This window comes from Manihot esculenta, chromosome 8 (assembly GCF_001659605.2).
Source record: "Manihot esculenta cultivar AM560-2 chromosome 8, M.esculenta_v8, whole genome shotgun sequence".
Taxonomy (NCBI): Eukaryota; Viridiplantae; Streptophyta; class Magnoliopsida; order Malpighiales; family Euphorbiaceae; genus Manihot; species Manihot esculenta.
The window spans coordinates 39,686,081-39,700,746 of record NC_035168.2 but is presented as its reverse complement, the minus strand read 5'-3'; the positions used below and the strand labels follow the sequence as shown (position 1 = coordinate 39,700,746).

The window sequence follows — 14,666 nt, the reverse complement described above, 5'->3', positions numbered from 1 at the left end:
CATGTAAAGGAAGACCATCAAGAAATGTTACAGCCAGATCGAAAACCATCATGATCAGTGTCATGACCATGTTTCAGTTTCTCACCCCACCATCTAGGCACATGGAGTAGCAGCACCAGACTACATCTCGAGATGATTTACGCTTTGACCAAACCTTTAATTTCAGATGCCATAACCAATAGAAAATCCCAGCAACAGGAACAGCGTCAAGAATGGAAACCCAAAACATTTGCCTGATAAGCTTCCAAGTATTCTGTCAACAGGCACAAAGATTTATGCATCTAAATGGCACGAGGGCTTCATCCATGCCATGCCATCGTCTACCATACAATTATATATACATATAAGCCAACAGATAAACTACACATCTCCAGCCAAATGCCCCTAAACTGACTAACAAATACTGATTCCGGACTGTCCATCCAAGACAAAAGGAAATTTTGTTTGATATTCCAGTTATTGATCCAGCAATACATTTAGAACGCCAGCTCCTTCAAAGACCACCAGCTAAAAATGCAGTATTTTCGACAATGATCATGTTCCTTTTGATTGTAATATCTTCAACCTCACAGAGAATAAAATGGGAAGGGTAGAGCAGAATTTCCTACCACCTCCCACAATCACAAGCATCATCTGTTAATACCATTTCCTGACAATGATCAGTTAACCCCCAAAAAAAAAAGGATAATTGTACCAATAACACTAAGAAAATCAGAAAGCAAATATAATTTCAAAAGACAATAAATCTAAGATTACTCATCAGCATTAAGATATTGTTCTGCAAATATGTCATGGCATCTTTAAGCGGCTTAAAATTCTCTTTATATACAAACAGCTGTGATTATGCACTCCAAAAAACAGAGAAGCTAATAAGTAAAAAAGGAAAATTATTAGTAAATCCTCTGTGGGTTATGAACAGATGGCAATTGAGTTCCCCTATTAAGCCCATGGAAGATCATCATACATGATCAGGTACCTTTATGTGGTGCACATCAATATACAATGATGAGTCACCATGGGCCTATTTATCTGAGAAGCCCCCAAAAAGGAGCAGTGAAGTATTCACATGATGCCTTCCAGGCAGGAGCTGCTCCGTTTTTGAGACGGGTTTAACAGTTTGTTCCTTGTCTGAGAATGGGAATGAAAGAGAAAGGGAAAGGGAAGCGGAGACACCATCCTCCTCTTCCTTATCTGTCGCATTATCTGGAGTCTTGTTCTGGGTATTATTTTTCTCTACCATTCCAACAAAGAAAGGTAGGATTCCTTTATTTGGGGGTTTTGTCTCGGCCCCTAAAGCAAGCTCAAGATTTGGGACCCCATCGTGGAATTTGTCCTCATCATTTGATGAGTGCTCTTTCCAGGGCATGGAGTTGCCCCCCAATTCTTTTACACGACGTGAATCCACAGGAAAGAAGTACCTTTCAGTAGTTCCAATATCCTCCAGTATAATTTTTTCATCAGCAGCTGTGTCACAGCTTCTTTCCTCAATTGAGGAACTGGAAACCTGTGAAGCAAAACAATCACTCAATGAATTTCCCCCTCTCATGCTGCTGGACCCATGTTGTTCACAAAAGCTGGTCTTCAGTTTCTTGATACTCTCTTCATCTACAGTATCCCATGGCATTTTTTGACCTATGCTACTAGAAGTCTGAGGTGCAGTCTCTGACAGATCCAAGTAAGACCGTTTTCTGCTATTTGACTGCCAGCAGTCAGGGCCTTTGACATTTAAGTCTCTACCTGAGGAAGCTTCTGCATCCATCATCAGGGAGTCTTCATTCAGGTCCTTCTCAACTTTAGCTTCATCTCTATCAGTGTCCATTCTATCCACCATTTTCTCCTCAACAACACTCCCATTGACATCTGCACCTAGATCACCAACCTGGAAAACCTTGAAAGATGATGAGTCTTCTCTGACACATGAAGTATTTTCATGTGATTGTTTCTCCTCTATGTTCTTATAACCAGTACTGGTTCCAGTTGCCTGTAAAAATGACTTATGCTCTGTATCCACTCTGCACTCTGGAAGAGTTGCTGCTTCCTGGTAAAATAATGGTAAGCATTGTAAAGACGGCATTAAGCTTCAAATACCAAGGTCTATTCAAGTCAATATACATCAGCAGTTAGCTACATAACAGGAGAGAGAATAAGGAAGAAAAAAGAATAAATTTTAGGAACCATCTCCAAAAGAGACCATCATTTCCAGTTCAAAATTTTCCTCCTTTTTTGATAATGTATTAAGCATCATGATGAGATAACACCATGGCATACATCAACAAATGTAGACATATTAACATGTAAATGCAAGGCCAATAGGAAAAATATTAGCTAGCAAAAAGCAACAGATTGGTGGGAATTAACCAACATAATCAGTGAAGACATAAATGGACAAAGATGAGACTCAAGAACGGTTAACAAGGATTAAGACTGCCTTAAATGTGTAGTACATTCAACTCGCCCTTTCAGATCCTGACTTGGGCATAAGATCACTAATTTGGCTTCAGAATCCCAATAAAGAACATATGGGGTGCTTGAGCTTTTCCTCATTAGAGACCTGAAAGGTCTTAAGAGTACCACATGCATTTGAAGGAAACTTGCATTTTGTTGAGGGACACACTATTAGGTTAATATTGGATGACTCCGAACTTATGATCACTGTTTCTGCCATCACAAATAATAAAAAAACTAGAACAGAAAGATGTTTACATGAACAACAATAAATACATATGGTAGTAAAATAGCAACAGAGACATCAAACAGAAATCTCATCCCATCAAGCATGCCACTCAAAAGAAGTAATAAAAGGTTGTTACAACTCCAGCACATTCTGTAATTAAAAGTTATAACACTCCCTTTGTATGCAATTCCCGTGTTTTTTAGAACTACAGGGTCCACTGACTTCATAGGAATATAATACTGAATGATTTCCAGGTCAAGACCCCTTCTCTCATGAACACCCCAACACTCAATTGCTCATCCTACAAAGATAAAAAGAACATATGAATGGGAAATTCTCATGCAACCACTTATATTCAATATTTAATGCCAGCCCTTGAAGGAACTTCCTAATTTTAGCTTATTCTTTAGCCAGAAGCACATTAAAGCTTACTAGTTTGGAGTTCCATTACTTGAGAAATACTATATCTACTCCATCTGCTTATGCCCCGTGACTAGAAGAAAAGGATCTCAAATAGCAAGGGAAGGTAAGAACTATACTTGGCAAGGTATTAACATTAAGAGCAACAATGAATTATTAAGTTCTTACAAAAAAACCTAGACTAGAAGATGAATCATTTAAATAGTATTTAATTAGATAAGAATATTCACTAGGTTCAGAAGAGTAAACAAAAGGTTGTACTAGCCATGTCTCATTTTTCAAATTTCATTGAAAGCATCTGGCACTATATTACTCCTGGTAATTTTCAGCCATAATGGCTGTTGTTTTTTGCAGGAGGTAACTATTAAAGAAATATCAACATTTTAATCAAAACATATATACAGCAGAGGGACAAGAAATTCTGTTCACTGTAATGCCACACTGACAAAATAGAAAAGGACATATGAAAAAGATTATGTAGAGAACTCTCAATAATTACACATCAGCAACAAGCCCACTTCGCACCAAAAGTTATAAATATTTTGAAGCAATAATATCAAGACTAAATATTTTATCAACGATCATTCAATTTATTAATGCCACATAAAATACTTAATGGCATCACCACAATAATCGTTCAATAAAGAGATAAGAAAATTCGAAAGAAGAAAATAGAAGAAAAAAACATCAGAAATCAAGAATTTGAAAACTGCTATTAAGTTCAAACTAGCAGCCACCTTTCTAAATTGACATGGTTGAATGGTATCCACATTATAAATTACAAAGACAGATCATGGAGCCACTAACTTCCTAATTATATGACAAAAATAAGAAATAAAAATGTAGTCCTTGCAAGAGGCCAAATTTCCATATAGGCCACTGCCACGTTAAAAGAAATTTTAATATTTCCATATCTTTTGGGGCTTTTTAAGGTGAGCACATATATGCATTCAAAGCCAGCCCACCAAATAGACACTTAAACAGAGCATCATGCAGTAAAGTTTCTTTGTGCGTATGGAGGAACAGAAAAAAAAATTACCTTCAAGGGACTTGCACATCTATTTTCTGAGCAGAGAAAAGCATTGCTTGCTGTATTTTCTGACAGGGAATTAGAGTCAAGTCTACCATCTTGCTTCTCTGAATTTGACTGTGATGCTTTTTTATCAAAATCCCCATTTAATGAAGTAAATGGCTTGCAAGGAGAATTCATGTCCAAGGGCACCACAGAACTGGGGATAACCAACTTATTTAAGGAATCTGAACAATTTGATCTCCTTCCCCTGAACACACCCCATAGAAAAAACAACATGTTCCAACCTGCCATATAGATAACAAATTTTAGAAATTAATAGTTTTAACGACAGTACAAATATTGTTCAAGTTTCAAGAACACAGTAGAGAGTAGATGTGTGCCACTAAGTAGGCTAATGGCCAAAAAGATGCAGCAAAGAATGTTTACAGGTCATTATATTCAACTACAGGACAAAAATGTGCACTAAACTAAGATCAAGACTGTAGATAGCATGCTACATAATGTCCATGCAGCAAATTTTTTTCTGGCAAAGGTCTCATCATCATTCTACAGAAGAGATGAAATTCATTATTCACCTCATCATAGAAAATATGCCTCTAGGTATCAAGTACATAATCCTATTAAAAAAGCTGGGGCTGATAAGGCTGGTAAGCATACCATGTCATGTCAAGTTGTGATTATTAAAAAGATCCTGCCAACTCAAACATAACATGTGCGTGTGTTCACATGCATGTAATATGGGTCCTTAAGTACTTATAATAATTTTTCTTCTAGAGATAATATTAAATGAAAAATTAGAGTTTCGACCCTTTTTTTACAATGACCATTACATTGCAAAGCTTAGCTACAAAAGAAATTTATGTTTGGTAGGCCATATATTAAAGCAAGAAAGTCAATTGAATTCCACAATCCACTAAAATTCATTTTTGGAACAAAAAGAGAATTGAATTCAATGTATCCTCATTTCATGAATTTCTTTACAAGCAATCCATTTTTCCCCACAACACTTACAAGCAATCCATTTTTCCCCACAACACAAGTGTTATGGATATGCATTACCCTTCTATTTGATAGATTCTGAACAAAGTGGTTGCAACAAATAAGATCAATATCTTAGCTTATTATCTCTAATTTGATTTTTTAGTTGCTATCTTTAGTTTAATTTTTAAATTTTAAATTTAAATAAAAGATAGGAAGTATTTTGAATTCAAATGTTGATGCAATTTGAATATAGCCTTCACTCTAAAAAAAGGCACTAGAGATCGTTGAATAAGACATTCAGAAAATATTATTCAACAGTTTATGAGATCCGAGAATTCTCCCAAATGAGTTTTCAATTTATTTCACAATAGATTCCTCAAAGAAAAGCAAAAACATTAAAAAGGAAAAATCAGTCTGGCGAGAGGAGGATTTTCCAGTTAATCGACCCGTGACGAGAACCTATTTAAGGGCCCATAACAACAAGGCTCTCTTTTTGTTTAGTGTCAACTCATGGAAATATGACCATGTCTTCAAATGCAGAATAAAAACCAACTCTTTTACTATTTTCACTTCTAAAAAAATTAAGATAATGCTTACTTGGGTTTAATTGCTCACTTTAAGCAACTACTATGAGGAAAGAATCAGAAAAGGATCACAAGATAGGATCATGCTTTAATCAAGCTAATAATATGAGTGAGGGGGAGCTGGTGAGATCTTTTTATTTTGTTCGGGTGTATAAGTCCAACATATTTTGAATTCATTTGAAAGTTCTACTTATTTGATATAAGTTAGGCTAATTTTGGCTAATTATGTTGAATCCATCTTCATGAAATCATGGGATGTCTAACATAACAATAATGGATGCAAATGAGTTGCACAACAATATCTAATGGAAAATCCATTTGTTCCAAACACGAGTCAGTAACAGAAATTTACAACTAAATCTTACGCTGGGAGTTCTCTGGAAGCTGAGTAGATGGGAATATCAAGAACTCAACACCATCAAAATATCCTTTGAGTGCTAAATCTCTTTTTATCATGTTATCCAATAAATTCTTGTAGCTTTTTTCATAACTGCATCACGAGAAGTACAAAGATTAAAGTACATAGGAAATAAGAGGCACATGCATCAAAAGACCACCTTTGATGAGAAAGGAGCAAAGTGCATGCATAATTTACCTTTCAATATCCTTAGCAAAGAAATACAGAGCAATATTATCCTCTTTGGTACCATTGTCATGAAACTGTCTTGGCCACGTGCTTAAGCGAGGTACTTCATCCACCATAATTTTCTCGGGAAACTGGTTCACCACTTCAAGAACTTTAGGTGATGCACAAGTTGATAAATGTGCCTGAAATACACCATATAAGTCCAGAAGTTTTCCACCTCTGTGCACTTCAAAGGCCCCCCTGCATATATGGAACAAAAGCTCACCCACCTAGAATACATTTTGAGAAGCATGTATAAAGGTGGAGAAAGAATAGAAGACAGAACAATGTCTGGACATATAAAAAAGGGCAACCCTGATGCACAAAGTGCTCCCCGGCTATTTCAGGGATAGGGGAGGGTGGGTGCATTTATACACAGCCTTCCCCTTGCATTTTTGCAAAGAGGCTGTTTCCACACCTCGAACCCATGACCTACAAGTCAGCAAAGGAACAACTTTATCATTGCGCCAAGGCTTGCCCTCAATGTTTGGGCATACATAAGAAGAGAATCTTACTGCCAGATAAATTCATGATCTGGGATGGTTAACATCTTTGAAAAGTGTGGTGTTGCTGCCAAAGAATGACTGGATTTTACAGTTGAAGGGATTGTGGAACCCAATTCTCCAGCTTTGAAAGGAAAAACAGCATTGGTGGAATGCACATTAAACTGCTTCTCATTATTAATATTTATCTGCTTGTAATTCTCTGAGGAAGAAATACCAAGATTTGCTTGCCCTTCATCCGTTACTTCATCAGAAATCATATTCCTCATCTTATTTGAAACTGAAAACTGATCATGAGAAGCTATCTCAGAAGTTGCATCCACATTTGATGAGGACATGCCATCAGATTGATCACTTTTTCTTTTCTTTCTGAATATCCCTGGCTTCTTGAGCATAACAACCTCAATTGCTGCTTTTAACATGCCATCTTTGCCCATGTCCTCCCTTCCAATCCTTGCAGCAGATGTATCGATCACAGAAGCCTGAGGACTAACAACTGTGCAACATTCTGTAGCATGCCCGATTTCCTTGCACTTTTGACAGGTGACATTTTTTGGCCCAGCCATCATAGTAGGTCTCGGGCGAGAAACAGAACTTTCCCTAGTTTTCTCACTCTGATTTGACGATTCTCGTGACCGTGATAAACCATCTTGCAAATTTTCATCCACATTATTGCATGGTCGCTCAGCAATCCAAGAACTCCAAGAGGGTTCATCCTTTGGGCTAACTTGGTTTAACTTTTGCTCAACCACAGCGCTGCTGATTCCGTTTGCAGGTAAAGATCGAACTGCATAGGCAAACAATAAAGTGTCCCATTCAATTTTTTTTTTCAAGAGAAGACACAAAGAATGTTAGTAGCTGTAATTTTTAAAAGAAAAAAGAAGAAAAAAAAGATAGGATTTAGAGATGATAATTAGAGAATATAATATTCAGACTTGCCATCAAGAAGGCAAGACCATACCAGAAGTAACAGGAGTTTCTGCACCTTTACGAGCTATACTGCTGGTTGATCTTGATAAGCTGCCCAATTTTCCATCAGATTGTGAAGTATTTGAGTCTTTATTGTTGCTTGTAGATGATACAGAGACACTATCACCACGAGGCGTGAGCTTTTGACTGACCTTGGGCACAGAGGTACTAGAACTGGTTATCACTGAACCGCCCATAGGGCGATCAGATTTTGATAAACTTTTACTTTCAGCCGTATTTTGTTCTTTCACTTGCCTCAACACTTTTAAATCCTGAGCTTGAGAAAATTTTGACGAAAGCATTTTAACTTTTGAATCAGTAGCATTGGAACGGCCTGGGTTCATTGATCTAAATGACATAGATTTGCTTATCATCCTGGCAGTCCCCTCCTTGATATCAACAGAACGACCTTCTCTAGTGCCCTTCTGCTTTTGAGGAACATCATCAACAAGTTTTACCTTTGGTTTGGAATTCAAAGCACTGAATGAATTGGACTTCAATAAAGTACCTGTACAGAGAGAAGTAATGAATTCGTGCTGGGCAACAATAAACATCAGAATTAGAAAACTACAATGTCCATCAAATCATGCATAAGTTGCACAAGGTGGATAACTTTAATCTTACAGCTGTTCATACAATAATTCTGTCACACATATGAGGCTAAAATGTAATAGGAGAGAAAGAGTCGTTGCGTAAGGAAGATAGTAGAATAAGTGTGTGTAACTGAGATGAGCTGCATAAGTGGGTTAGGAAAGTCAAAAGGTAGTTATATTGGCTGGAATTATTATTCAAGTAGTAGAAAGTTGTAGAAATAACTACCTAGAGCTGTACCAGCAATTATCCAAAGAAATATCAAGGTTCTAATCATTTTGATTTATTTTTTCAGCTTTCTCGGGATTCAGATCTATTAGGGCTCAATCCCTGACAATTGCATAACAGACCAACATGAAGATATAATGCTTTATCCATCCCAAATCATGCATGTCAACTGGATATAAATGAAGATTCCTCTATGCCCTAAAATTTTCATTCAATGGAAAATAAGTTGTTGGAGAACCAATTGCTATAAAATGGATATGAAGATTTTGATGTATGACCCACACATAAAAAATATTAGATTTGATTACCAGTTCGGAAAACTAAGGAGTAATTATACATTGCCAACAATTTCCATATCCACAACATATGGAAAAGCAATTAGAAAGCTATTTTCCATACCCTTGGGTGACTGAACTCGTGGACCAATAGAAAAACGTGCAGTTTCTGGAGTATCTACACTAGAGTGAGTGACAAATGATGTCTGGCGAGCAGGCTTTACTTTCCCTTTATCTAAGCCCTTGAAAGAACCATCCCGTGACAGTGCAGCTGTTCTGCTGGGGCTGGATGACTTTGGGGATCCAAAACTTCCTTCAAGAGCCTGCCTTTTTGAAGCTGAAGCTACCTCTGTTATTTCCACATGTCTCTTGCCAGAGATTTGTGCACTTGCTTTGTTTATTCTTTTACCTTCAGCATCTAAAACATCAAATCAATTTCACAGAGTTAAAAAGGCAAATTTTTAGGCATCCAAAATGCTGAAATTTTTTTAATATGGCACTTTCAGCTTGTACTTTTGGCTTTACCTTGCTTCTGGATTTCAGTTTCCTCAGCCAACTTACATTCTTCGCACAACCAATCTCCTTCTGGAACTTTCTGAAGCATTTCCCGCATGCAATAGCTGATTAATTGCAGCAGTCATGTTAAATTTGTATCAAGCATGGTTTGATTATTAGAACATCATAACAAATAAAAGTTGACAACAGAAGAAGCCATAGGTGAAAAGTCATCTATGCTTACGTGTGTTCTGCACCATCACTGCACTTACTACATATAGCAAGTAAATCCTCCCGACCAGCATCCCCACAAATATCGCATACCTTTACCTGTTTCAAGCAACTAAATGACTCCAGCAGAAGAGTGGAGAGAAAATTCTCATGAAAAGAGAATAAATAGAAGAAATAGAAGAAGAAGAAGTCCTCAACATATCCTCAGAAACAACCCACATCTACAGTCTCTGAATGATACTGCAACATATTGAAACAAGTACAAGATAATACCCTTTTCTTTAACATGTTACTTCCAAAAACTTCCAATTCTATAAAAATTGTTTATGCTCACCAGAACTCTAGTTTTCAAAATCAGTACATTTGGTCACATTTAAGTAAATTCCATTTCACAGGAATGCACTTTCAGTGGTTAGTTCCTGGACTAACTTGAAAACACCAATCTGCTTTGACAAGATGATTTAGATAAGACAAGATATTATACTGCCCTATGACCTCAACAAAAATTTCCCTTTTGCTGATTGCCCAATAAAATGCACCAACAGAAGGAAAAAAAATCCAAAAGAAGGCCCTCATAGAATATAGCCCTTGAATCCAAAAACCATAAGTTTTTGAACCATTCTCCCTTTGCCAATTACCTTTGCTAAACAAAATACATTAAGTTGAAATATGTTAATGATATATGCGCAAACATAGACGTTCAACACGGATAAATAGCTTCAACAAAACCCAAATGAAAAAGAGCAGCTGAAAAGAAAATACAAATTTCACAATAAATGGAAAATCAGAGCTTTAGATACTGGAAAGGCAATGGAAATACAGTTACTCACATCATGTTCCACAATTTCTGACTCATCACTCTCATCCCCAGAAACAGATTGCAAAGCACGCTCCTGCACAGCAGGTAATTCAACTGACTCGTTTGACTTCTGACCTTGTTCAACTTGGTTAGAACATTTATAACCTCCATCCAATTGGTCTCCACTATCTTTTTTAGTACATTCTTCTACCTCTGTACAAACTTTACTCGAAACCTTGGAAGTGTCAAATTCTGTATCTTCTTCCAACTGTGTTCCATTTGTGGTGGAGGACAGGTACCTGCTCTGGACCTTTGGAGAGATACTGCCAGCATATACATTATTTGAAGGTGTATCTAATAACTCTGGCTTAGGAAACATTAGTACCTTTCCAGTTCCTTCCAAAAGTGGGCTTGAAACCTTAGAAGAATCGAACTTTGTATCTTCTTCAAAATGTGTTCCATCTGCAGCCGATGAAAGGCACCTGCTCTGCACCTTCATGGAGCTACTGCTAGCATATGCATCATTTGAAGGGGTCTCCAACAACTCTGACTTTGGCAAAATTAGTGTCTTTCCAGTTCCTTCTGCAAGTTGACTTGCAACCATAGAAGTATCTAACTTTCTATCTTCTTCCAAATGTGTTCCATTTGTGATGGACAGGCACCTGCTCTGTACCTTCAATGAGGAACTGCCAGCACATGAATCATTTGAGGGTGTCTCTAACAACTCTGACTTGGGCAAAGTTGGTGCTTTTCCACTTCCACTTCCTTCTGATCCTAAACTACTAACAGAAGCTGAACTAAATGATAAATCCTTCCTGTCTACAATCTTGTTATGATGAATCACTGCTATACTTGCATCATTAGCTCTACTAACACATGATATGTTATCATCACGCCCTTCTAACACATTCGAACTCTCATTCTTATTTGATGAAGTTACGCGATCCAAAATACTCTGTGGTTTTAGAAAAAGTTGATCTGCTGCAACAGCTCCACCAAGGGATAGTTTTGGAAGCATCTCAGACTCAACCGAGGCATCAACCATATCAGAACACCTTATGCTTGCTTTACTTTCCACATTTTCAGATGAAGAATCGTGAAAATTGACACTAAGCAGGTTACTTGCTTCACTAGAAATATGCTGTAAGCTGTCATATGCTCTATTTTTAAAAGAATGATCATCCTCATCAACAGAATTTTGACTTGTAGCACTTTCATGACAGGTTTCATCAGAAAATTCGTTGCCCTTTGATCCCATACAGGCAAGCTTAAGATGCATACAAGATGAACAAGGAGCTGAACACACGTTACAAGTCCCAGAATCTACTCTCATATGAACCTTCCGTCTCATGGAAGGCTTGCCTAATATTTTCTCTGACTGTGATGGTAACTAGAGAAGGGGAAAAAAAAACAAGAAATAAGAACTGAATTCACAACTTCCTGATTCCCTATGCAATTTTCAACATATAGAGTAGAACTGGTAAGAGAGAGAGAGAAAGGAGCAGAGCAAAACCAATAAAACCAAACACTTCTAAAAACAAGTTTGAAGCTAGGAAAAAATGAATACTAATAAGGATTAAATTGCCAGGAGATATTCAAGCAGCAGTTTATAATGTCATGCAATCACCATCAAGATGGAGCAGATGTAAAATGGTAGTGAATGCAAGTAATGGAGGCGCATGGCCATGATTTTTTTAAGTGACAACCATGGCAATTACAGGAGCTATGATGGTAGGTACTTCTAATTAACTAAATAATTAAGGATAACTTTCCCTAAAAAATTTCGAGAATAAGTTCTTCAAACAAAAAAGTACCAAAATGCTGTTAAAGAATTAAGAGTTTAAATATGACAAAAACAAACTTAAATCTTTTGAGTGCTGAATACTTTCAATTTAAAATGGCAAGAGCTTCTGACCCCAAACTGATGATAAAAAAAGGTTTTCTTCTAAGTTCTATTAAGTATAAACTGAAAGATGTTCTTCAAGTGTTGGTTAATCATTGATAGAACGGAATAAGAATATACAATAAAGTTCAGTAAATATTAACATTTTTTCCTAGTAGTGATATTGTGAATTTCAAAATTTTATACACTTGTTCTATATGTTCCATTATGTATATTCCCAGCCTCCAGTTTTGCAAAGATGAACTAACGATTTGACTGAGTTTATTAAAGAGTTAGTATTGGCATGACACAAACAAGTTATGGCACTATCGTAGGACTTCAAGTAAATAGCGAATTTGTAGCAATATAGATTCAGATTATCAATGTCCCACTAGAATTGGAGTGGTTTAAGTCCACAGTTAGATTAATAGAACATCCAACAGGAAAAATAGTTTATGTGCTCACCTGGAAAAAGAAAAAAGAAAAAAAAGAACTCTCTTTTCACTAAAACTATGGCACTTAAGTTAAATTGTCAGCAAAATACCATTTCAAGCAACTTCAAAGAAAAAACACGAGGTATCAGCATATTCTATGAAATCCACTAAGAAAGGGATTCACATATGGTAACCCCCTTGCAATATAGGCAGATTTATCCATTCATATTATGTATATAACATATAGGTGACAGAACACATTCTTGATATCTAGATTTTTGTTCTGTTTTATTTTTTGGAAGGGGATGTGAAGGGCAGCCAACTGAAGAGCAACAGAGGCATAGAGAAGACAAGAACAACAGAATGTAAATTACCCTTTTTTTCTCACCATATTCTTCTCAATATCGCGTTCAGTTTCTTCTACTGGCCCTTGCATGCGAGAACTCCCTCGCAAGACTGATGTTATCTAAAAAGCACACGAAAACTACATTAATTGCTATTCCATTACTACTAAAATTAGATGAATCAATCTCTAGTTTCATCATCAAGTGCTGACCAAAAAAAAATCCATACAAGTTCTGCAAAACCTAAATTGCAAAACTGACCAAAGCCGAAACTCTCAACAACTCAACTGGATTCACCATGTCATCCAACAAAAATAAAAGCTAACACAAAAATTAAAAAAGAAACAAAACCCTAATTACATGCCTTTGGTGCCCCAATCACCTCCGTCGCATTGTACAGCTCCTCCACGCTCCGGCCCCTTCGCGCGGCTGCCATCCCCGCCACCACCGACACAATCCGCCGCAATTCAACAACATTAATTCCAAACTATTTCAATCACCACAAATTGCTGCAAGTTTCTCCTTCCGCCTCTCAAATTAACACGAAACTCAAATCTCAAATTGAACAAGATTTATATCCTTGCAATCGTCTCCCTATCTAGGTTTTCCCTTCTCTACTAAAACAAACAAACAAGAGCAAAAACCAGACGATGTCCCTTTACTGCCCCTTACAAGAGGATCTGATATACAAATACACACACAAATACACCCCTCCCCCTTGTGTGTGTCTATATATATATATATATATATCTATAAAAATACTTATTATTAATATTAATTACTACTACTATTATTATTATTATTTATTTTAATATTATTATTATTTCAGCACTTCCTCGCTCTGTGATCTGAAGAGAAGTCCCCAAATGCTCAGTTTAACAGAATCCATGAACGTAATCATCTTCTCGCTTTCTCTGCTTAAATTACCCGTCTGTCCTCTCTCTCTATATATACACTGTAGTATTCTCTCTCTCTCTAGAATTAGATGTGTTTTTCTGATTTTCTTTTCTCACTCAAAATTATTTCCCTGGAAAATGAGCACATTTTCTAGATATGCATTTTTAATGGAGGGTCTTCTCCCTTGGGTCAGCTATTACAATTTTAGCGGATTTTCTCTTTTTTTTTTTTTGGGAATTTTTTATTTGTCCGGGTTCATTTATTTATAATTTCGAAAGCCGCGGATGCTACAATTACATCGGCAAGCCTAGTATCCAATCACGAGGGCGTCTCCTCGCACGTGTGCTAAATGAAACTGTTTATTGGCACGTGCGGTTCGTGATACGTGAACATGTATGGACTCGGCGCGTGTGTGCAGTTAGCCCAGGCTCATAACACGTGGTCGCTGCATTTCTCTATCTTCCGCTGCGACGTTATCTTTCTTTCCTTTTTTTTTAAAACAAAATCCTTTTAAAAGTAAAAAAATAAATAATATTTTAATTTTTTTTTTAATCAATGCAAGGAGTATATTGTATTTTTTCATTGGGTAAACAGGCTTGTATAAAAACACTGAGGGCTAAAAACAAATTAATCTAATCAAGAGATGAAAAAAAACATATCAAACCAACCACGATTCTAACCTTAAACCGCAATCCAAATAT

The 14,666-nt window shown here is 36.7% G+C and overlaps 1 protein-coding gene across 3 annotated transcripts; it reads right to left on the bottom strand.

Annotated features, from left to right (window-relative positions):
• Positions 1-728: 728 nt before the first annotated feature.
• LOC110620856 lies at positions 729-14,201 on the bottom strand. Of its 3 annotated transcripts, none has more exons than XM_021764785.2 (12): positions 13,433-14,198; positions 13,113-13,190; positions 10,440-11,798; positions 9,623-9,708; positions 9,409-9,503; positions 9,008-9,301; positions 7,782-8,297; positions 6,833-7,607; positions 6,288-6,518; positions 6,058-6,182; positions 4,134-4,411; positions 729-2,038 (listed from the first exon to the last, which is right to left on the bottom strand). In XM_021764785.2, the coding sequence occupies exons 1-12, from the start codon at positions 13,502-13,504 to the stop codon at positions 1,022-1,024; spliced, it is 4,926 nt and encodes a 1,641-aa protein (XP_021620477.1). In that variant the 5' UTR covers positions 13,505-14,198; the 3' UTR covers positions 729-1,021. The 3 variants fall into 3 exon arrangements, with proteins under 3 accessions (XP_021620477.1, XP_021620479.1, XP_021620480.1); XM_021764787.2 differs by having other exon boundaries at positions 13,113-13,180; XM_021764788.2 differs by lacking the exon at positions 729-2,038 and adding an exon at positions 2,363-2,975 and having other exon boundaries at positions 13,433-14,201.
• Between the last annotated feature and the right edge of the window lie 465 nt (positions 14,202-14,666).